Source organism: Pelophylax lessonae, assembly GCF_965119305.1.
Source record: "Pelophylax lessonae genome assembly, chromosome: 1".
In the NCBI taxonomy this organism is placed as follows: Eukaryota; Metazoa; Chordata; class Amphibia; order Anura; family Ranidae; genus Pelophylax; species Pelophylax lessonae.
Genome location: NC_138768.1, coordinates 792,649,745 through 792,673,123, shown reverse-complemented (window position 1 = coordinate 792,673,123; position 23,379 = coordinate 792,649,745). Strand labels below are relative to the sequence as shown.

The following is a 23,379-nucleotide window of genomic DNA, read 5'->3' as shown; positions in this document are numbered from 1 at the left end:
TTTATATTATACATATAGAGAGAGGTAGGTTTGTATGTGTAAGCAAGTATATAGTCCTAAGTGTAGAATAAGTTGAGAATCTTAAATTCTCCATGTTTTATTTCATGAAAGCTAAGGTCAATGACTACATTCTGTTTCTATCCAATAGACCACACTACCAAGATGTGTTTCACACCTAAGGGCTTGTTTAACATGGTTTAGAGGAGGTACATTCTCTAATCCCTATGAGCAAGACCTAAAGCCTAGTACACATGGGCCTGAATGTCGGGCCGTGTGTACTGGAGTCGGTCCGACAGAAGCCGGTTGTTTGACCGGCTTTTCTAGAAGGGGCATGACCGAAAAAGGTCTGCCGATCAGCCTGAGTGTTCTTGCGAGGGGCTGTCCCCCTGTCAGAACACAATAGAACAGCAAGGGGGGATTGCTGTACTAACATCGGATAGTTAGTACAGCGGCTCCTTCTGAGCTGTCAGGTTTTTTTTTCGTTTAGCTCTGCTGGGTTGAACAAAAAAAAAAAATCTTCTAGCATGTACTAGGCTTTGGGGTGAATGTGTCTGTGGGGAGTGTGGTATTTTGGGTGGAGACCGAATATATGCATTTGCTTTGGCTTTTGTGGAAAAAAAAAAAAACAATGTGAAGAATTTAAGATGCAGTGCAACTCTACACTTATGTGGAAGCAGAGATGGGGTATAGGAGCCAGCACCATAACAGTTCTTAAATGACAAGTAGAGGTGGTTTGGAGCGGCATTGCTAATTTGGGTAGGTACATAGTACACAGGAGTCAGGTGTGTTCCTGGAGGTAAGCGGGACTACAACGTGTATGTACTGTGTGTGTATCTGTAAACCCTAGAGATGGTTGTGTGGCAAAGTCCCTGTAGATCAGCAGTTTTTTAAATACTCAGACCAAGCCCATCTGGCACCAACAACCATGCCACTTTCCAAGTCCCTTAAATCCCCTTTCTTCCCCATTCTGATACTCGGTTTGAACTTCTGCAAGTCGTCTTTACCATGTCTAGATGACTAAAAGCATTGAGTTGCTGCCATGTGATTGGCTGATTAGCAACTTGTGTTACCAAGCAATTGAGCAGGTGTACCTAGAAAAAAAAGTGGCAGGTGTGCAGTGATGGAAGTAACTGCGTTAAAGTAAACGGTTTTACTTAACGCAGTTACTTTTGAGGGTAACGAGTAATCTATCAGATTGGTGGCGGTGTGGCACCACCACCAGTGTGCCACACCGCCACCACCACCAGTGTGCCACACCGCCACCACCACCAGTGTGCCACACCGCCACCACCACCAGTGTGCCACACCGCCGCCACCACCAGTGTTTCACACCGCCACCACCAGTGTTTCACACCGCCACCACTCGTGTGCCACACCACCAACAGCCAGCCACTCCAGGCAGCAGGTACCAAAAAACAAAACAAAATACAGTTACTCACAGTCAGGAGGACTCAGGACTCAGACCCCCACAGTGTGCCACACCGCCACAACTATTAAAGATCTCATAGAACGTAATTGCATTATAGAATAGTAAAAAAAAGTCGCAGTTACTTTTCTGAGTAACTAATTACTTTTTCAATGTGGTAACTGAGTCAGTAACTCATTTACTTTTTGGGAGAAGTAATTTGTAACTGTAACTAATTACTTTATTAAAGTAAGATGACCAACACTGCAGGTGTGTGTGTGTGTGTGTCTATATGCATATATATGCGTTTGCAGGCTGCTGCCCCTTTCTCAAATGAAGTGGCACCACCACATTCAGGCCTCACTACATTCCTCTTTGGCGATTGTACAGCCACTGATGATGGAACCTCCACACATATGCATGGGAGTTGCATTGTTCCCAGCCCCCCCCCCCCACTATTCTAGCCATGCTGAGAAAAGAGTCTGGATCACATAACAGCACAGAGAGATAAAAATTTCACTGCACACTTATCAACTTGCCAACAAAATAAATAAATTGACCCTGTCTAACAATTCAAGGGCAGGTTTGCCTGGAGCCCACTCCTTAATCACTTCCGGACAGCCCACTGTGTATTTACGTCACTACTTTGACTTAAATACCGGAGTTATGGCAGCAGATAACTAAGAATCCCCCCCCCCCTCCACTTCCCGGTCATTTTCCCTGCTTGCCGGAGCTGTCAGTAGCAGGGAAAACGATCTGATCCCCTGTGTTGCTGGGCAGGAAGTCGAATGAGGGCAAGATGTCCCCCACTCAACTCTATGCCCTTGGAGGACTGGAGCAAATTCAAACGTTAATCCTGCCCAATGGCCTTAAAGGGCCACGATGTTGTTGTTTTTTTTTTTTTTAAAGTGTTAATGTGACATCTGAGGTCTTTTTGACCACAGATCTCACATTAAAGAGAACCTGTCATGCTTATTTCTATTACAAGGGATGTTTGTCTTTTTGGACCTTGGTTTGTGCACTGGTGTGCTGTTATGTTGGATCAGGAAGGGGCCATCCCCAAACTGTTCCCACAAAATTGGGAGCATGAAATTGTCCAAAATGTATTGGTATGCTGACGCCTTAAGAGTTCCCTTCACTGCAACTAAGGGGCCAATCACAACCCCTGAAAAACAACCTCTCACCTTAATCCCCCCTCCACCAAATGATTTGGACCAGTGCACAAATTAGGATCCATAAACCCATGGATGAGCGAGTTTGGCTGGAGGAACTTCACTGGCTTTGTCTATGTCTGGCCTTAGATAGTACTAACTATATGTGTAAACATTGCAAACTCCTAGCTCAGGCTGGCCATAGATTATGCAGTTTTCTTTCCTTCAACCACCGCTGCTCTATTGAATTCTGATAGCAGGAGGCTTCCCCACCGTCTGATAACAATGATCACTGCTAGCGGCTATAGCTTTAGTGTTTGAAAACTGACATAAGCATACTCACAACTGTGACATGGTTTTGTCAGAGGCATGCCTTGAATGTAGCCTATGCTGCGCATGTGCTAGTTGGCAGAATGTAAACAAAAACATTGCAGAGAACAACACTGGTATGTTTGATTGAGGATTTAATACCATTAACTGAACATTTCTAACTTGAACTTTCTTTTGGGAGCCAGATAAACTGGTGGGTTTAGTGTCATTTTATTTACATTAAATGAATATTCACCTTTTATAATTTTTTTTTTTTTCTTACAGTTTGAGGAGGAAAACCAGAGACTTGTCAGCGAGATGAAAAATCTGTTTGATGAAGTAAGGTAAACAAATAACTTTGTTTCATTCAGATATAATTTGATATTCTACTGTGCAAGGGAAGAAAATCTTAAAGCATAAGTTCACTTTTTTAAAAAAGTAATAAATGCACATTTTCTCTTTCGTTCATTGACGGACATAGCTCCAGAACCTTCTTGACAATTGGGTTATGCTGCCCCCTACAGGAGTCTCCTCTGATAGTGAGGATGACCTGTCTTGCTCCGCTGTCGCGCAAGACAAGGTGCTGGTGGACGCATTGGTTGTGTCTGTCCGGGATACCCTTAAGCTGGAGGATGCAGCTGCCTTTGGCACTCGCAAGTCCTCAAGGGTGACAAAGGTTTTTCCTTTTCCCGCATGCTTCGACGATATCATTAAGAAAGAGTGGGACCGTCCCAAACGCCCCCCTGAGATGCCTAAGCGGATTGCTAGGCGCTACCCATTTGAGGAGTCCCTCCATTAAAAATTGGACGGTGCCGCCTACGGTGGATCCACCGGTCTCAAGGCTGAATAAAGCTACTGTGATCCCAGTGGAGGACTCCCTGTTCTTTAGGGATCTGGTTGATCGTAGGGCAGAGTCTGTGTCCCACACTTTGTTCTTCCTGGCGGGGTCTGCCTGCAGGCCGGTGTTTACCATTGCCCTGTTTTCGCAAACATTATCGGAATGGACCAAGTTACTACGCCGTGACCTGGAGGGGAGAAACCTCCCCCCTGCCGTGTCAGAGTTGCTGGACCAAATGGTGCAGGGGCTGCAATTTGCAATGCCGCACTAGATACTGCTCCAATGCTGGAGCGTTTGTCGTTTTCGGCGGTGGTCCTCCGGCGCATGCTGTGGCTGAAGTGCCGGTCGGTGGATCAGGCTTCTAAAAAAAGCCTTGACTGATCTCCCTTTTCAGGGGGATCGCCTGTTTGGTGCTACCTTAGATGTTATTATCAAAGGTCTCACTGGGGGCAAGAGCACCTTTCTCCCACAGGCTGCCAAGGGTAAGGACCCTCGTCGCAGACGGGGACTCTCCTTTTCAGCCAACAAGAAGTTTTTTCGTTCCTCTGGAGCGGTCGACAAGGCGAAACCCTTCAAGGCCCCCTCGGGGGGTTCCAAGCGACCCTGGTCTGGTAAGCAGAAATCAGGTTCCTCCAGACCTGAGGACAAGTCCGCTTCGGCCTGAAGGTGCGCCCCCACCCATGTCAGGGGTGGGGGAACGTCTTTGCTGGTTCCCGGATCCGTGGCTCTCCAGGATTCGAGACAAATGGGTTCACGAGGTCATACGGTCGGGGTACAAGATCGAGTTTTGATCAGTTCCACCGGTAAGGTTCTTCCCTACCAATGTGAGACTGTCCCCGGATCGCCTAAAGGGCTCTGTTGGGGGCAGTACAGGACTTGGTACGACAGGGTGTAATATTTCTGGTTCCGTGTGGGGAAAGTTTTCGGGGCTTTTACTCAAATCTGTTCACAGTGCCCAGAAAGGAGGGCAAGGTGCGTACGATTCTGGACTTAAAGGCGCTAAATTGTTTAGTCCAGGTGCAAAAGTTCAAGATGGAGTCCATTCGCACGGTGGTGGCCTCCCTGCATCAGGGGGACTTTTTGGCCTCCATAGACATCAAAAATGCCTGCCTTCACATTCCCATTTACACAGGACACCAGCGTTTTCTGCGCTTTGCGGTGGGAGAGGACCATTATCAGTTTGTGGCGTTACCCTTTGGTCTCGCCTCTGCTCCCCGGGTCTTTACAAAGGTTTTGGCTCTGGTTCTGGCGCTGTTGCGGCAACGGGGGATATCGGACCTGGGCTACCTGGACGACCTCCTCCTCCGTGCGGAGTCTCCGCAGGCTCTGATGTCAAATTTGGAGATAACCATGACCTCTCTGGCAGAGTTTGGGTGGCTTGTGAACCTGCAGAAGTCGTCCTTGGTCCCCTCCAGAAGACTGGACTATCTGGGCCTGACTTTAGATGCGTCCTTGGCCAAGGTGTTTCTTCCTGCGGCAAAACTCCAGAAATCCAAACAGCGACTCAGCTATTGCTGTCCGCCAAATGGTCGTCCCTTCGAACCTGCATGAGGGTTCTGGGACTGATGGTGGTGTCTTTCGAGGCGGTACCTTTTTCTCAGTTTCATACGAGGACCCTCCAAAAGGAGATCCTTCTCAAATGGAACCGGAATCCCGATTCTCTGGACAATCAGATCCGGCTGAGGGAGCGGACCAGGGAGTCCCTGATATGGTGGCTTCAGTCTCCGATGCTCATTCAAGGGAAATCCTTTCTTCCGATCTATTGGACGATTGTCACCGCGGATGCCAGTCTATCCAGGTGGGGAGGGGTTCTCGACAGGTTTTCTGCTCAGGGAATCTGGTCACTAGAAGAATCCAGGTTGCCGATAAATGTATTTGAACTGAGAGCGATCAGGCTTTGCCTGGTTCACTGGACCGAGCATCTTCGGGACTGTCCAGTGCGGATTCAGTCGGACAATGCCACGGCAGTGGCTTATGTCAATCACCAAGGAGGCACCAAGAGTGTCCTTGCGGCCTTGGAAGTGGCCGGCATCCTCCGTTGGGCGGAACGCTTTGTTCCAGCTCTCTCCGGGGTTCACATTCCAGGCGTAGAAAATTGACAGGCAGATTTTCCCAGTCGACAGACCTTGGATTAAGGGGAATGGTCTCTTCATCTGGAGGTGTTTCATCAGTTGTGCCTTCATTGGGGAACCCCGGATGTGGATCTGTTGGCGTCCTGGCTCAACAGAAAAGTGCAGAGGTTTGTGGCCCGATCCCGAGATCCTCTGGCAGACGCCACAGACGCGCTGGTGGCCCCGTGGGGGCAATATCGGCTGCTGTATGCCTTTCCTCCTCTCAAGTTGCTGCTGAGACTTCTTCGCAGGATAGAGGCGGAAGGGATTCCGGTCGTTCTTGTGGCTCCGGACTGGCCTTGTCGCGCCTGATACGCCGACTTGGTCAGGCTGGTCGCAGACGCTCCATGGCGGCTTCCTCTCAGGGAGGATCTACTGTCTCAGGGGCCGATCTTCCATCCTGCTTTACGGTTGCTGGCTTTGACGGCTTGGCTGTTGAGAGCCAGGTGCTGAAAGACAGGGGATTGTCTGCTTCTGTTGTGCCTACTCTGCTTAAAGCGAGGAAAGCGACTTCTAGAAAGATCTATTGTAGTACCTGGAAGTCTTATATTGCGTGGTGTTAGTACCTCGGGGTTCCTCCACGTTCTTACTCGGTGCCTCGGGTCTTGGCCTTTCTTCAACGGGGGGTTGAGCAGAAGCTGGCTTTGAGTACTATCAAGGGCCAGGTCTCGACCTTTGCAATTTTCTTCCAGAGGCCACTGGCCACTCATTCCCTGGTGCGAAATTTCATCCAGGGGGTGCGGCACCTGGTTCCTCCGGTGCACTCTACCTTACCGCCCTGGGACCTTAATTTAGTGCTGTTGGTTCTCCAGAAACCTCCCCTCCTCCTGAAAATATTAGGGAGATTCCCCGGCTTACCTTATCCCAGAAGGTGGCCTTTTGGTGGCTATTATTTCTGTGCGCAGGGTGTCGCAACTGGCTGCATTGTCCTGTCCCTCCCTGTATCTGGTGGTTCATAGGGATAAAGTGGTTCTTCGGATCCATCCTTCCTTCCTAAGGTGGTCTCCGGTTTTCACTTAAATGAGGATATTTTGTTGCCTTCCCTGTGTCCTAAGCCCAGCCAACCTAAAGAAGTTGCACTGCACACCTTGAAAATGGTTCGGGCAATCAGGGTGTACCTGGCCACTACTGACTCTTTTTGTAGGTCAGATTCGCTCTTTGTGATCATGGATGGGTCTAGGAAAGGGTTGCCTGCGTCTGCTGCGACTATCTTCAGATAGATCAGGCAGACGGTGTTGCAGGCTTATTTGACTAAGGGTCAGGTTCTCCCTTTCCCTGTTAAGGCGCAATCTACTCGGGCACCTAGTGCTTCCTGAGCTTTCCTGCCATCTGGCGTCTGTGCTTCAGGTTTGCAAAGCGGCTACCTGGTCGTCTGTTCATACATTTACAAAGTTTTATAAAGTTGATGTGCTGGCATCTGCAGATGCCTCTTTCGGCCGCAAGGTTTTGCAGGCTGCTGTCTGAGGTGACCCTTGGTCTTCCTCGGGGGTTCTGTTTTGGATTTCAGGTGGGTCTCATCTTTTTGTTCCGATGAGTCCTATGTTTCCTGGTTGGCTATGTTTTTGGCCTTATGGAATGTTTTCTTCTGCTATCCCACCCCTCAATTATGGCACTGCTTTGGGACGTCCCTACAGATATCAAGATATGAGTCCTGCGTCTGTCAATGAGCGACAGAGAACTGGATTTCTCTAGCGCTCATTGACAGACGTAGTCCTCGGTGATACAGCACCTTCGGGTTATGTTGCCTCCACAGGAGCAGGACTAGACAGGAAATTAAAAAGCTCTGGCCACACCCTAGGGGCAGTCCCAGAGGGCATATCCCCTCTCTCTCTGCCTCAGCAAATCAGTTATTTTCTGTCTAGTTAGGAGTAAGGACCTAGATACCTTGCTGGGATCTTAGGTCCTGGCAAGATTTTTTTCTTAAAATATTTTTTTAGACAGCTTTTTTTCTCCAGTGTTCCTGTGAGATCTTCAAGCAAGAAAGCTGAACTGGGCGATGGGCTGGATGTTGAGATCCGGTGGTCACCCCAGTTCAGCCTACGAGCGCGTGCAGGCCATAGCTCCGCGCTGGGTCGGCCGCGACAAAGTCCCATTAAAGGACTGACCCCGCGAGTTAAACGTCTCGCTGAAACGCCAAAGACCATGAGTCACGGCGTCCATATCGGTCGACAGCCCTCCCGCCCCGGTGGAGAGGGGTACTGTCAGGAGTTGGTGCCCGCCTGGTTCCGGTATGGTGAGTAGTATGTTCCCCCTTTTTCCCCTGACGGGTCTTGTGGTGAACGCGGGCCCCTCTCTGTATGGTAAGATAGAGTCCCTCTCTATCCTATAAATGACACAGATCCTCCTACTTTGAGTGTGATTTTATGTGCAAAAAGCCAGGAGGCTTGGTTTGGGAGCTAACAATCTAATTGTATACATGTTAAAAAGATTGTAATCAGTGGCATTCTGGGAATCTTACGGTGATAAGAATAAGCTACCTACCAGTCAGAAGCCACGGACATGTAGACTGCCTTCCTAATCAGATCTCCAGCTATTAGCAGGCCTCCCGAATGGCCATGCGGTCCGCCAGGACCGGTACCGCCAACCACGCCAAATCCCCATGCAGAGAGAGTGTTGTGTGCCCTGCAGCACACCGCTATTTTTTTTGCTGGATCGCACGAGCCGCCATTTTGGCGTAGCCTCGTGTCTCCAGCATGGGGGCGGCCATGTTTGAGGTGATCCAAACACCTCGTGGAGCTAGGGGAGGCGCCGGAAGGCGTGCAGAGGGGCGGAGCCGCCTCCTTTCTTCCTGGGCAGCCAGCCAAAAGACTTCCTGTTTGTCAAGACAGCGCTGTAACCTGTTGCAGTTAAACTCTGAGCATCAAGTGGTGAGCCTGGGGGTCTATCTCTCTCTCTCTCGATCGATAGGGATCCCTAGCAGGTAACACTAAGGGGCTTTTTGTGGCGCTGGGGGTCTGGAAAAAAAAAAAAAAAGTTTTTTATTTTTGAATTATATTATCCAGGAAGTGACTGGAATTATCATGGACCCTGCCACACATATTCCCCCACCTGTTTCCCTCGAGGGGGCCACGGGACCCGCCGGTGCACAGAGTGTAGAGTCATTTACAGCAATTTTGGAGTCTATGGTGGCTCGGGTGGAGGCGGCCTGTCAGGGACGGGGGTCAAGGAAGCGACCCCCGCCTACCCCTATACTATCTGACACCTCTGACTCAGATTCAGAGATGGTCACTGCAGTTGCAGGTTCCTCTGCAAGGGCTGCTGTCTCAGGTAAAGCCCCCTCAGACAGTGAGGACGTTTCTTCTCCCGCTATAATTCAGGAAGAAGCATTGGTGGACGCACTAGTTGTGGCAGTGCAGGAAACCTTAAAACTTGAGGCTTTACCGGCAGAGGCAACTGAAACAGAGATTCCTTTTGGTACTAATAAGCCCATCAAAACGGTGAAGGTTTTTCCTGTACCCAAATGTTTCGGTAATCAGATTAAAGGAGAATGGGAGCATTCTAAACGTACCTTTACTATTCCAAGCGTATTGCTAGACGCTATCCGTTTGAGGAATCCATCATTAAGAAATGGACGGTACCACCAGTGGTGGATCCACCTATTTCCAGGCTGAATAAAGCCATGGTTATCCCAGTGGAGGACACTTCGTCCTTTAAGGATCCGGTGGATCGAAAGATGGAAGCAGAGTCCCGCACCATCTTCTCTCTGATAGGGTCAGCATTTAGACCAGTAATTGTTATTGGTCTAGTTTCCCAGACACTTACGGAATGGGCGAGAATGGTACGCCAAGACCTTAGGGGAATAGATATTCCCCAGGAGACATCTGATTTGATGGAACAGATTATACAAGGGCTACAGTTTATCTGTGACGCAGCCTTGGACACTACTCCCTTATTAGGGCATGCATCTATGTCAGCGGTCATCCTCAGACGTGTGCTGTGGTTAAAATGCTGGTCAGCTGACCTAGGTTCCAAAAAGACCTTGACAAATCTCCCTTTTCAGGGGAATCGTCTATTTGGGGCCAACCTAGATGAAATCATTAAGGATGCCACTGGGGGCAAGAGCACTTTTTTGCCACAGGCTGCTAAAGCTAAGGGACCTCGCAACAAGCGAGGACCTTTCTTTACCGCCCATAAAGGGCGCCCGGCTGGTACAAGCGGGAAAGGCAAGACTCCTCCAGGAGGGTTCAAGAAGGGCTGGTCGGACAAGCAGAGGACCAACCCAGCCAAACCCGAAGCAAAGGAGTACACAGCCTGAAGGTGCGCCCCCACCCGGTTTCAGGGTGGGGGGACGTTTTCACCGGTATTCAGGACATTAGATCGAGCATCAACCACTACTACCGGTGCGATTCTTCCCTTCCAACATTTAAGTACTACAGGAAGCGGTAGTTACCGTTCCCTGAATAGATCTTTTCCTTTACCTTTTCCTAAGATTAGTCCCTATACCTCACAGGAATCGGATCTGGTTGACCAGATAGGCCAAGTAGACTCTAGTCGGGTGACTTCGGTCCCTGAGGTTCAACCAGAAAAGATCACCCTTCCTGATAACAATCAGGTATCTGATAAATGTGTGGGAACAGAAAACGACCAGACTTTCTCGGATGGTCGGGGCCAGATACCTCTAGGGACGCCTGGTTCAGATTCTATCAGCGCCAGTGGTCCTAGAAATTCTAGGCTGGCCTCCTCAAGCCGGCCTGGCCGACTTGGACATGCTAGTCGCAGACGTTCCGTGGGAACTTCGTCTCAGGGAGTGTCTGTGGTCTCAAGGACCAATTTACCATCATGCTTTACAGTCGCTGGTTTTAATGGCCTGGCCATTGAGACCCAAGTACTGAAGGACAGAGGTTTGTCTACTTCAGTCATTCCTACCCTTATTAAAGCAAGGAAAGCGACTTCCAGCAAGGTCTATTATCACACATGGAAGACTTATATTGCGTGGTGCGAATCTTTAGGATTTCCTCCACGTACCTATTCGGTGACTCGAATATTGGCCTTTTTGCAACAAGGGGTTGAGCAGAAGCTAGCCTTGAGCACCATCAAGGGTCAAGTTTCAGCATTAGCAATCTTCTTTCAGAAGCCTTTAGCTACCAAGTCCTTGGTGCGGAATTTCATCCAGGGGGTGCGGCACCTGGCTCCACCAGTCCGCGCGCCCTTACCGCCCTGGGATCTTAATTTGGTTTTGTCGGTTCTACAGAAACCTCCCTTTGAAAACATCAGGGAGATTCCCTTGCTTACTTTATCCCAGAAGGTGGCCTTCTTGGTGGCTATTACTTCTGCTCGCAGGGTGTCAGAACTGGCTGCATTATCATGCCAGTCCCCATACCTAGTTATTCATAGGGATAAGGTAGTACTTCATCCTAAGCCATCTTTTCTTCCTAAGGTGGTTTCAGATTTTCATCTGAATGAAGATATTGTACTACCTTCCTTGTGTCCTCAGCCCAAGCATCATCGGGAACATGCGTTGCATTCCTTAGATGTGGTTCGGGCAATCAGGGTATACCTGAAAGCTACGGAATCATTCCGTAAGACGGATTCACTTTTTGTGATCACGGATGGCCCCAGAAAGGGTTTGCCTGCATCTGCTGCGACCATTGCCAAATGGATTAGACAAACGGTGGTACAGGCTTATTCTATTAAGGGTCAGAGTCCTCCGTTCCCTGTTAGGGCGCACTCCACTCGAGCGCTCAGTACTTCCTGGGCCTTTCGCCATCAGGCGTCAGTGGTCCAGGTATGTAAGGCGGCCACCTGGTCGTCGGTACATACCTTTACAAAATTCTATAAAATTGATGTGACGGCATCGGCGGATGCCTCATTTGGCCGCAAGGTTTTGCAGGCCGCAATTTGAGGAGACCGGTGGTCTACCTCGAGGGTTTTTTCTGTTTGGAAAAAAAAAAAATTTTTTTCTCTTTTTTGTTGAGTCTCATCATTAAGGATGAGCATTGTAAACTTCTAGTTGGCACCGGTTGGGCCTTCTAGATTGGGATTTGATTTTCATTTTCCCACCCCTCATTTGTGATACTGCTCTGGGACGTCCCGAAGGTGCTGTATCACCGAGGACTACGTCTGTCAATGAGCGCTAGAGAAAAATGGATTTTTGTAAAATCTTACCGTAAAATCCTTTTCTCTTAGCTCATTGACAGACGTAGTCCCCGCCCCTCTGTTTTTTGAGTTGGGTTGGGTTAAAATCTCTAAAGACTGCTTTTTCACATAACTGATTTGCTGAGGCAGAGAGAGAGGGGATATGCCCTCTGGGACTGCCCCTAGGGTGTGGCCAGAGCTTTTTAATTTCCTGTCTAGTCCTGCTCCTGTGGAGGCAACATAACCCGAAGGTGCTGTATCACCGAGGACTACGTCTGTCAATGAGCTAAGAGAAAAGGATTTTACGGTAAGATTTTACAAAAATCCATTTTTTTGACTTACCGTAAAATCTTTTCTCTTAAGCTAATTGACAGACGCAGCACCCACCCCTCTTTCTTCAAGTTTGGTTGGTGTGGTTTCTCTGACTCTGCTTTGTTACATAACTGACATCCTATAGCAGGAAGAGAGAGGGTATACCCCTTGGGGACTGCCCATAGGTGTAGCCAGAATTATTTTTCTGCCTAGTGTCCTACTCCTATAGGGGGCAGCAATACCCTACGGATATCAAGATAGGAGTCCTGCATCTGTCAATGAGCTTAAGAGAGAAGGATTTTATGGTAAGTCAAACATCCAGTTTTTCTCTATTGTTCATTGAGAGACGCAGCTTCATATCTTCTTGACCATTGGGTTATACTGCCCCCTACAGGAGTAAGTCACTAGGCAAGAAAAAGCTTTACCACACCTATGGGGCTGTCCCTGCAGGCATAACCCCACACATAGCCCTCCCCCGTTTCTGGGCGTGGGGGGACATCTTAGATTCTTTCCAGAACCATGGGCTTCCTTGATTCAGGACAAATGGTTTCACGAACTGATCCGTTCGGGTTACAAAATCGAATTCCGGTCTCGACCTTCGGACAGGTTCTTCCCATCCAATCTACACCTATCTCCAGACCAGTTAAGGGATCTACAAAAGGCAGTACAAGACCTGCTGTCACAAGGGGTGATTTTGACCGTTCCATCTTGAGAACGCTTTCGGGGATTCTATTCAAACCTGTTTACTGTGCCCAGAAAAGAAGGCAAAGTATGTCCAATTCTGGACCTCAAGGTGAACCGATGTACAGAAGTTTCGAATGGAGTCCATTCGACCAGTAGTGGTGTCCCTACACCAAGGGGATTTTTTGGCCTCGATAAAGGATGCGTATCTACACATCCCTATCTACGTTGGTCATCAGCGTTTTCTTCGCTTTGCTGTAGGAGAGGAGCATTATCAATTTGTGGCGTTGCCCTTTGGTCTCGCCTCTGGCCCCAGGGTCTTTACCAAGTTGCTGGCTCCGGTGTTGGCATTCCTGCGCCAATGGGGGATTTCGGTACTGGGTTACCTGACTCTCATTCAGCCCTGTCAGGTGACTTGACGATCACGGTACGGGCTCTGCAAGAGTTCGATTGTAACATAAATTTAAAAAATCTGCCCTGATGCCATTAAGACTGGATTATCTGGGCCTGACTCTGGATTCCACTTTGGCGAGGGTCTTTCTTCCTCCAGACAAGCTGCTGAAATTGCAGGGGGCAATCCATTTGCTGTTGGCAAACAGTTGGTCCTCTCTACGAACTTGCATACGGGCCTAGGGTCTGATGGTGTCAACCTTCAAGACGGTTCCATTTGCTCATTTCCACACGAGTCCCTTACAAATGGAGAGTCTCGTAAAATGGAACAAAGATCCAAAGTCTTTGGACACCTTAACTCGATTGAGTCAAAAAGGTCTTCTTTCAACTGTCCTTGGCCACATACTCCCTGGAGCATACTTTTCTTAAGGGAGTTAGGCACCTGGCCCCTCCAGTGCGGTCTTCGTTGCTGCCTTGGGACCTCAATTTGGTGCTTTCAGTTCTCCAGAAGCCTCCTTTTTTCGGGAGATTCCCCTATTTACGCTGTCCCAGAAGGTGGCCTTCATGGTGGCTATCACCTCGGCACGCAGGGTGTCCGAATTGTTGGAGTTTTTCTGTCTTTCATCTTACTTGGTGGTTCACAGAGATAAGGTGGTTCTTTGTCCCTTCATGTCGTTCCTTCCAAAGGTTGTCTCAGATTTTCATTGGAATGAAGACATTTTGCTCATCCAAAGGAAAGTGCCTTGCATGTCTTGGATGTAGTCCAGGCAATAAGAATGTACTTTGCAGCTACGGAGTCTTTTCAGAAGTCAGACTCACTATTTTTGCTCACAGATGGGCCTCAGGAAAGGGTTGTCTGCTTCCTCTGTGACCATTTCCAGATGGATTAGAAAGACGGTGAATCAGACCTATTCCATCAGGGGTCAGGTTCCTCCTTTCCCTGTCAAGGCACACTTTACTCGGGTGCTCAGTGCCTCTTGGGCCTTCCGTTGTCAGGTATCAGTCACACAGGTTTGCAAGGCGGCCACCTGGTTGTTGGTGCACACTTTCACAACGTTCTATAAGGTGGATGTGTTGGCATCTGCGGATGCTTCCTTTGGCCGCAAGGTTTTTCAGGCTGCTGTTTAGAGGATCTGGTCCTCTTTAAGGTGTATTGTTTTTTCAGGCGAGCTATAGCTAACCTTGGGAATTTCTTTTTTGCTGTTCCCATCCCTCATGTTTAACACTGCTTTGGGACGTCCCAATGGTTAAGAAGATCAGAAGCTGTGTCCGTCAATAAACGAAAGAAAAAATTGTATTTTTAACTTACGGTAAAATTAATTTCTCTGATGTTCATTGATAGACACAGCACCCACCCCTTTGTGGAGTTGTAATTCTTCTGACACTGCTTGTAACAAAACTGAGTACCTATAGCAGAAAGTGGGAGTATACCCCTGGGACTTCCCATAGGCGTAGCCAGACTTTTTTTTCTGCCTGGTGTCCTACTCCTGTAGGGAGCAGTATAACCCAGTGGTTAAGAAGATCAGGAGTTGTCCGTCAATGAACATCAGAGAAATGGATTGTACGGTAAGTAAAAAATCCCATTTTCCTTGGCAACAAAATATTGATGGACGCTGGAAATGACTACCCGCTTTTCATGGATAAGTTGTATCTCCTCTCAGGCCCATTCTTACTGCATTTTAGTGTTAATTACTGCTAATCTGTATAAAACACATTATTTAATAATGCATTGTTACCAGTCACAGGGAGATGCACAGAAAAATTCATATGTACTAACAGCTTTAGCCATCTGCAGTGTTCTCAGATTTAAATAATGTTAGATGGATTTCCTGTAGATCTATCCTGTAACCTCTGGATAAGATTAAAACATCAAGTTTCGCAAGGTACTGTTTCCCTGCCATCACTTACTGTAAATCTAGCCATATAAACTAGTAGAATTTAGTTTGAAAATTGTTATTTTCGGAACATTCGATTTTCTAATAATTAGTGGAGTCAAATACACTGCCTTGAAAAAATATTTATACCCCTTGACATTTTCCACACTTTGTCATGTTACAACCAAAAACCTAAATGGTTTTTATTGGGGTTTTATGTAATAGACCTACACAAAGTGGCAAATAATTGTGAAGTGGAAGGAAAATGATAAAAGATTTTCAACATTTTTTACAAATATCTGAAAAGTGTGGTGTGCATTTGTATTCAGCCCCCCTGAATCAATACTTTGTAGAACCTCATTTTACTGCAATTACAGCTGCAAATCATTTTGTGTATGTCTCTACCAGCTTTGCACATCTAGAGAATGACATTTTTGCCCATTCTTTGTAAAATAGCTCAAGCTCTGTCAGGTTGGGTAAAGAGCATTTGTGGACAGCAATTTTCAAGTCTTGCCACAGATTCTCAATTGGATTTAGCTCTGGACTTTCACTGGGCCTTTCTAACACATGAATATGATTTGATCGAAACCATTTAATTTAGCTCTGGCTGTATGTTTAAGGTCGTTGTCCTGCTGGAATGTGAACCTCTGTCCCAGTCAAGTCTTTTGCAGACTCAAATGGGTTTTCTTTTAAGAATGTGATGCATTTGGCTTCCCTGTCCTTCCTGAAGAAAAGCATCCCCACAACATGATGCTGCCACCACCATGTTCCATGGTGGGGATGGTGTGTTCAGGGTGATGTGCATTGTTAGTTTTCCACCACACATAGCGTTTTGCTTTTAGGCCAAAAAGTTCAATTTTGGTCTCATCTGACCAGAACACCTTCTTCCCCCTGTTTGCTGTGTCCCCCACATGGCTTCTTGCACCTGCAAATGGAATTTCTTATGGCTTTCTTCTTGCCACTCTTTCATAAAGGCCAGATTTGTGGAGTTTAGGTGGACGACCATGTCTTGGTAGGTTTGCAGTTGTGCCATAAACTAATCCGTTTTGTGTTTTGTTTTTTTTCACATATACCTAGTGCAAACAGTTTGGACGAGAAACACAATTACCTTTCAATTTATTGTTCGTTCGGCAGAAAATGTCCAAACTTGTCCTTGTTTTTTCAGCTCAAAAACGTCACAACCGATTACCAATTTGTGCCCATTAATTGGCCAAAAAACTGTCCAAATGACCGAATTTCGGTAAATTTTTCATATAGTGTATGCTCAGCATGAAGCACCATTTTAATGAGGTTGATCAGGCCAACCACCAAGAATGAAAGTTTAGTCCACACTGTCCGTTTTAAAAGTGGGGTTACATTGGCCTCCAGAATGGTAGAAGTGGTAGCCATGATTATAATCCCTAAGTATTTCAAAACGGATACTACCTTAAGCGGAGAAGCCGAGGTGTCAGAGCCAGATGATTGGGGACAAAGTGGCATTAGGGCTGACTTCTGCCATTTAATTTTTAAGCCAGAAAAGGTACCATATATCTCAATAATGTGCATAGCAGTATCTAGAGAGGCTGTAGTATCTGGCATATACTGGATGATTTTGTCTGCATATAGTCCAATTTTTTCGGTATTGTCCCCATATGTAATACCTGGAAATAAAGGAGATTGTCTAAACCATAAGGCCAAGGGTTCCATGACAATGGAAAATAAAAGCGGGGACAATGGACACCCTTGTCTTGTATCAGCAAAGGAGATAATTTACCATTCACCAGTAAATTGGATGTAGGGTGAGCATATAAAATAGAGACCCAGTGCCGAAAAATTTTTGACCGGACGTGATGAACGTACGTTCAGCCACGTTATATGTTTTTTTTCTTCCATTCAAAATCAATGGTTCCCTATGGGAGCCTATTGATTTGAATGGAAGTCGCACCGCAAGTTGGATCAGGATGATCCGACTTGCGGCGCGACTTGCGCTGTGAGAATCTTGAGGGGGAACTCCACTCCAAAAATGGGAAAAAAACTGCGTGGGGGTCCCCCCCCCCCCAGGTTCCAAACCAGGCCCTTCGGGTCTGGTATGGAATTTGAGGGTAGCCCCACGCCGAAAAAACGGCGTGGGGCCCCCCCCCAAAATCCATACCAGACCCTTATCCGAGCACGCAACCCGGTAGGGCAGGAAGGGGGAGGGGTCGAGCTCCCCCCACGCCCCACCCCAAAGCACCTTGCGTCCATGTTGATGAGGACAAGGGCCTCATCCCCACAACCCTGGCCGGTGGTTGTGGGGGTCTGCGGGTAGGGGGCTCATCGGAATCTGGAAGCCCTCTTTAACAAGGGGGCCCCCCAGATCCCGGACCCCCTCCCTATGTGAATGGGTATGGGGTACACTGTACCCCTACCCATTCACCCCATAAAAGGCAGTGTATGGAAATAACGACAGGAGACGTTCTGGAAAGTTTATTAAAAATCTTCCATCTGTTCTTCTCTGCTCTGGTCTTCTCCCTCTACTGGTCTTCTGGTCTTTTGCTCCTTTGCTGTCCGCTCTTCTGCTCTTTTGCTGTCCACTCTTCTGCTCTTTTGCTGTCCACTCTTCTGCTCTTTTGCCCTCGGCTCTTCTCTTCTTCTTCCTCCGGTCCTCCTCTGATGTCTCCGGTGATTATGCCGGTCTCTGCAGCTTGTTATATAGCCATTGTGGGTGTGACGTCATCGGGAGGCCCCGGCCCCTCGTGTCACAGATGACGTCATGATGACGTCATAAAGTTATGTCCAAGGCTGGGTCCTATAACAAATTGAAATCCCCCATACACAGAACATATGCATCGGGATACTACGCAAATAAATTAATCACCTCCCTTACCACCACCGGTGGGGCAGGGGGTAATATATATTAGGGATGCACCGAAATTTCGGCCACCGAAATTATCGGCCGAAAATCTCATTTCGGCCGATAATGGGTTAACATTGCCGAAAATAATGGCCGCCGTGGGGAAGGAGGAGGGCGCAGCGCAGCGAGGGCAGGTTTTAAAAGTCCCGCCTCTGGCCGGCCATCCGCCTCTCAATGACGTCCCTACTACGATCTGTGTAATGGAGGGACACACCAGGGGGGGGGGCGGGGCGAGCGGCCGCTATTGAACTATGTGATCCTTCCTGTCAGCTCAGCGCGACTATATGTGAATGAGAAGTGACCTGACATCGGGCGGGGGGAGCGGCCGCTATTAGCTGTAACTATGTGAGAGCTTCACTTCACTGACAGGCATGTATCTCCGCTGTCAGGGAAGTGAAGGCTCACATAGTTACAGCTAATAGCGGCCGCTCCCCCCGCCCGATGTCAGGTCACTTCTCATTCATTACAAAATAAAAAGAAGAAGGTTATAACCGCGCTAAAGGCAACAAATAGTGAGCTGCGACTTCAAGTGTGACCACACCCTTAAAAATTATATATTGTATAAGTCGCGCTAAATTGAAAAATAAACAAATGAATGTCCAACTGTTTAAAGTCCCAAATAACATAAAGTGACTGGTGATGTATGAAATCTTGTGCTGCTTCCAAAAGATCCCGTAGGAATTGTGCTTACCAGAACGGCAATTTTAAATTGCAGAATTCATGTGATGAGATGAGTTCACGAGCCCAGGTGATCCAATGGAATTCTAGCGCAAGGAACTCCCAATATTGTGGTCGTGTATCATGTGAAGGAAAAATAATAATCCATAGCGTGATACCGTACAAAATAGTCAATAATATAACTGTGTAGGACTACAAATACTGTGAATCCTTCACCAATTGTGCAGCCGTTTACCAAAATGACTAGTGAAAGGGCATGTAATCAAATCAAAAGAAAGGACCGCCACCAGACGTAGAGCCTCTTACCAGATAGATCTTTATAGATGTGTTCTATCCAAGTATAGAAAAGGTGAACCACCACCAGACATAAGGCCTCTTACCAGATGGAAATGAAAAGCCAGCAGAACATTGATTCCACATGCACCAATATCAGCAAGCCACCCAAGAGCGCATAAAGCCTCTTACCAGACCACAAGAAAAATGCTCGATAACACTTGGTATATTTTCCCAATGGAGAGGTAACTTCAAGGTCCCAATGACAATCCGGGCAAATCACTGATAAGTACCACGATGTACCGCTTAATGTGCCTAGGTGGCCTCTCAGACCCCCTATGCCACAAGCTGAGCCACTGTGTTTCTCAGGGTTGCAACGCCAGACCAGCATGTCCCATTCCTGCGCCCAGCAAGAGTAACTGTGAGGGGTTGGTTACGGTGTTCAGGCACCAGCAACAACAAAGTCGCAATTTTTGGCACCTAGAAAGACTCTGACCATGGATTCAAATACTGGTCCATGGTCAGAGTCTTTCTAGGTGCCAAAAATTGCGACTTTGTTGTTGCTGGTGCCTGAACACCGTAACCAACCCCTCACAGTTACTCTTGCTGGGCGCAGGAATGGGACATGCTGGTCTGGCGTTGCAACCCTGAGAAACACAGTGGCTCAGCTTGTGGCATAGGGGGTCTGAGAGGCCACCTAGGCACATTAAGCGGTACATCGTGGTACTTATCAGTGATTTGCCCGGATTGTCATTGGGACCTTGAAGTTACCTCTCCATTGGGAAAATATACCAAGTGTTATCGAGCATTTTTCTTGTGGTCTGGTAAGAGGCTTTATGCGCTCTTGGGTGGCTTGCTGATATTGGTGCATGTGGATTCAATGTTCTGCTGGCTTTTCATTTCCATCTGGTAAGAGGCCTTATGTCTGGTGGTGGTTCACCTTTTCTATACTTGGATAGAACACATCTATAAAGATCTATCTGGTAAGAGGCTCTACGTCTGGTGGCGGTCCTTTCTTTTGATTTGATTACATGCCCTTTCACTAGTCATTTTGGTAAACGGCTGCACAATTGGTGAAGGATTCACAGTATTTGTAGTCCTACACAGTTATATTATTGACTATTTTGTACGGTATCACGCTATGGATTATTATTTTTCCTTCACATGATACACGACCACAATATTGGGAGTTCCTTGCGCTAGAATTCCATTGGATCACCTGGGCTCGTGAACTCATCTCATCACATGAATTCTGCAATTTAAAATTGCCGTTCTGGTAAGCACAATTCCTACGGGATCTTTTGGAAGCAGCACAAGATTTCATACATCACCAGTCACTTTATGTTATTTGGGACTTTAAACAGTTGGACATTCATTTGTTTATTTTTCAATTTAGCGCGACTTATACAATATATACTTCTCATTCATATATAGTCCGGCTGAGCTGACAGGAAGGATCACATAGTTATATCTATAGCGGCCGCTCGCCCCGCCCCCCCCGCCCGGTGTGTCACTTCATTCAACACAGATCCTAGTAGTGACATCACCGGGAGGCGGTGCCGCCGGCCAGAGGCGGGACTTTTGAATGAGGGATGCTGAGCCAGATGTGGGGGAGCTGAGGCAGCTTACCAATGATGTAGATCAAAGGAGCAAGAATTCAAAACACTAATACTGTAAAGTCACTTACTCACCCAGCACTAAAATACACTATAAGAACAATTGAAATAAAAACCGTGAAGGTGAAAGCTGCTGCTATACAAGGGGAAAACTGAAATAAGGTGCAACAAATGCAGCTTGCATAAACCAATTTGTGACACTAGCAGCGCTAAAAAATATTTTTTAGCGCTGCTAGTGTCACAAATTGGTTTATGCAAGCTGCATTTGTTGCACCTTATTTCAGCTTACCAATGATATTTGTATTATGAAGCATGAGGGGTTAATGTATTGTCACTGCTGGTCACTGCTGCATTAGTGACCGACCAGTGGCAGGTAATTAATCCCTTTGTGCTGCATTAGTGCAACCAGTATCAGTGTTAATTAACACTGGTTGCACTGATACTGGTTGCACTAATGCAGCACAAAGGGGTTAATTACCTGCCACTGGTCGGTCACTAATAGATGAGTGACCAGCAGTAACAATACATTAACCCCCTCATGCTGCATAATACAAATACCATTGGTAATTAAATTAACCTCTTGCCAACCCATCACAGGACATATACTGTGACAGGGTGGCAGCGACAGGTGTACGTCGCTACCTGTTTTTGGTGTATGCCCCTCTTTTATCTATTTTAAATTTTTTGGGGGAAAAAAGTCATTTTCGGTTTCGGTTTTCGGCCAAGGGCATCCTGCATTTTCGGTTTCGGCCCAAAATTTTCATTTCGGTGCATCCCTAATATATATATATATATATATATATATATATATATATATATATATATATATATATATATATATATATATATGTACATAATGGCGTATGGTCTGGAGTATAGTTTAGCGTACACAAATCTATATTTCCTGTCTGGGTCAGTACGAGCAGTAACACACTTCCAAGAAACCGACTGATGCACCAATAAGGACACTCCCCTGGAGTAAAAAGTATGCCAAGAATGGGAGGACCATTGGTACAATGATTTACGCAAATAGGCCACGGTATCACTGGTCAGAGGGGTCTCTTGTAGACTTATTGTTTGATAACATTGAACACTTGAATGCGTTTCAAGGGGGTTCAAAGACCACGTACATTCCATGACAAAACATTACACAGCTCTGCCATTACAATATAAATTGTAATGGATATAGATCATAAAAGTACCTATTGTATGATAGATCAAAAATCACGTACCTAGGACTTGGAGACCGATAACGCATTGTGAATTTTATCTAAGAACTCTTGGTCTGAGATACCTTAGAACAAAAAAACACATGTAACAATAGTATCAACATAGCAGTCAATAGGGCATTGCCATCATAGTGCAAAGGCATCTATGTGGGCAGTTCATAGGGAAGATAGCCTCTATGTCTTTGTGGTAAGGATATATAAAGGGAGGAAAAACCCAACAATGAAAAAGGAATATAAAAAACAAAACAAAGGGGGGGTAATATAGAGCCAGGGTTGTTTGGCAGCGTTGTGGATAGTGCTGTACATGATGGTGATTTATCACCGAGCTGCTCCGGACTGTTTGGGTAAAGTACAGTGTCGCATGGATAAGTAAACCGTGCATAACCAGGTGCATCATAGAACGAGAGATACTCATGAAAACTTGGATATTGTCCATAAGAGAACTGTCTATCATCTCTGGCAGGGTATTTTAAATCGCCACATAACTGAGAAGTGTCATGTGGTCTTGCATTATATTCCAGAAGCCCAGGAGTATTTGGGAACCATCATTAAAGATTCACCTAGGCCTTGTGCTGGATTTCAGCTTGAACAAGGGCCTCACAACTGAATCAAAAACAGAAATAACCAGAAGAAAACCTCCAAACTCACAGGGTTCCCCTGGGCCAGGTGCCTGTGTTGTAATTAAAGCCAATCCTCTGCTTGGTCTAGGGGGTATTGAAGAAGACACATTTCTCATTATCAACCACGTGGAGTCGTGCAGGATAGGTCATGGAGTAGATTATGCTGGTTTCTCTCATTCTTCTCCACTTTAGTAAAGGTGGCACGCTGTTTCTGTAGTTCCACAGAAAAATCAGGGAATATGGACACCGTAATATTTTCATAGCGGATCGTACCTTTTAGTCGTGCTTTGCGTAGAATGAGATTACGGTCCTTACAATTAAGGAGCCATGCTAACAGTGGTGTAGGTGGTTGTCCTGGTATCAGGGGCTTTGCTGGGGCTCTATGAGCCCACAAAAGCAGATGAAAAGGTAATGTGATACAGATCCATTGCTACCCTGGGTTTTCACCTTCCGACCCACAATCCTGATATTTTTCCTCCTAAGGCGATTCTCCAAATCGTCTGCTTTTTTGTATAGAAAGTAGATCTGTTTTTCAGCTGCGGAGACCTTGCGAGGGATGGGGTCTAGCTCATCCTCCATAGCAGAGATTCTATGCTCAGTCTCAGCCTCCCGTTCCCTAAAACTCTGCATGTCTTGCCTGAGAAGGCCAATATCAATCCCAATCTCCTCCATCTTCCCAGTCAAAGTGGTATTGCAGGAGGGTAATGGCTGTTTGGAGTTGTGCATTTACCTGCTCAAGCGTCATTTTCTATTGTTTGTCTGCCTGGGAGGAGGATGCCTTTGGAGTGTCCAGGGCAAAGTGGCTTCCGCTCCTGGTGTGTGGAGGGCTGCGGCTGCCATCTTGTTTATCAGAGTAGGCAAATTCTTTCAGTTTCTTGGCTGCTCGATGTTGTCTATCTCTCACCAACATTACGACCAGGCACAGGAGACTATCCGTTGTCCGAC

The 23,379-nt window shown here is 46.9% G+C and overlaps 1 protein-coding gene across 1 annotated transcript in view; it reads left to right on the top strand.

Moving 5' to 3' along the window:
- The window catches only part of STX18 (syntaxin 18), a 310,842-nt gene that overhangs the window by 249,811 nt on the left and 37,652 nt on the right, over positions 1–23,379 (top strand). Inside the window, exon 8 of the mRNA XM_082243526.1 lies at positions 3,151–3,209. Coding sequence (XP_082099652.1) covers positions 3,151–3,209 — 59 coding nt within the window. The remainder of the gene's footprint in view (positions 1–3,150; positions 3,210–23,379) is intronic.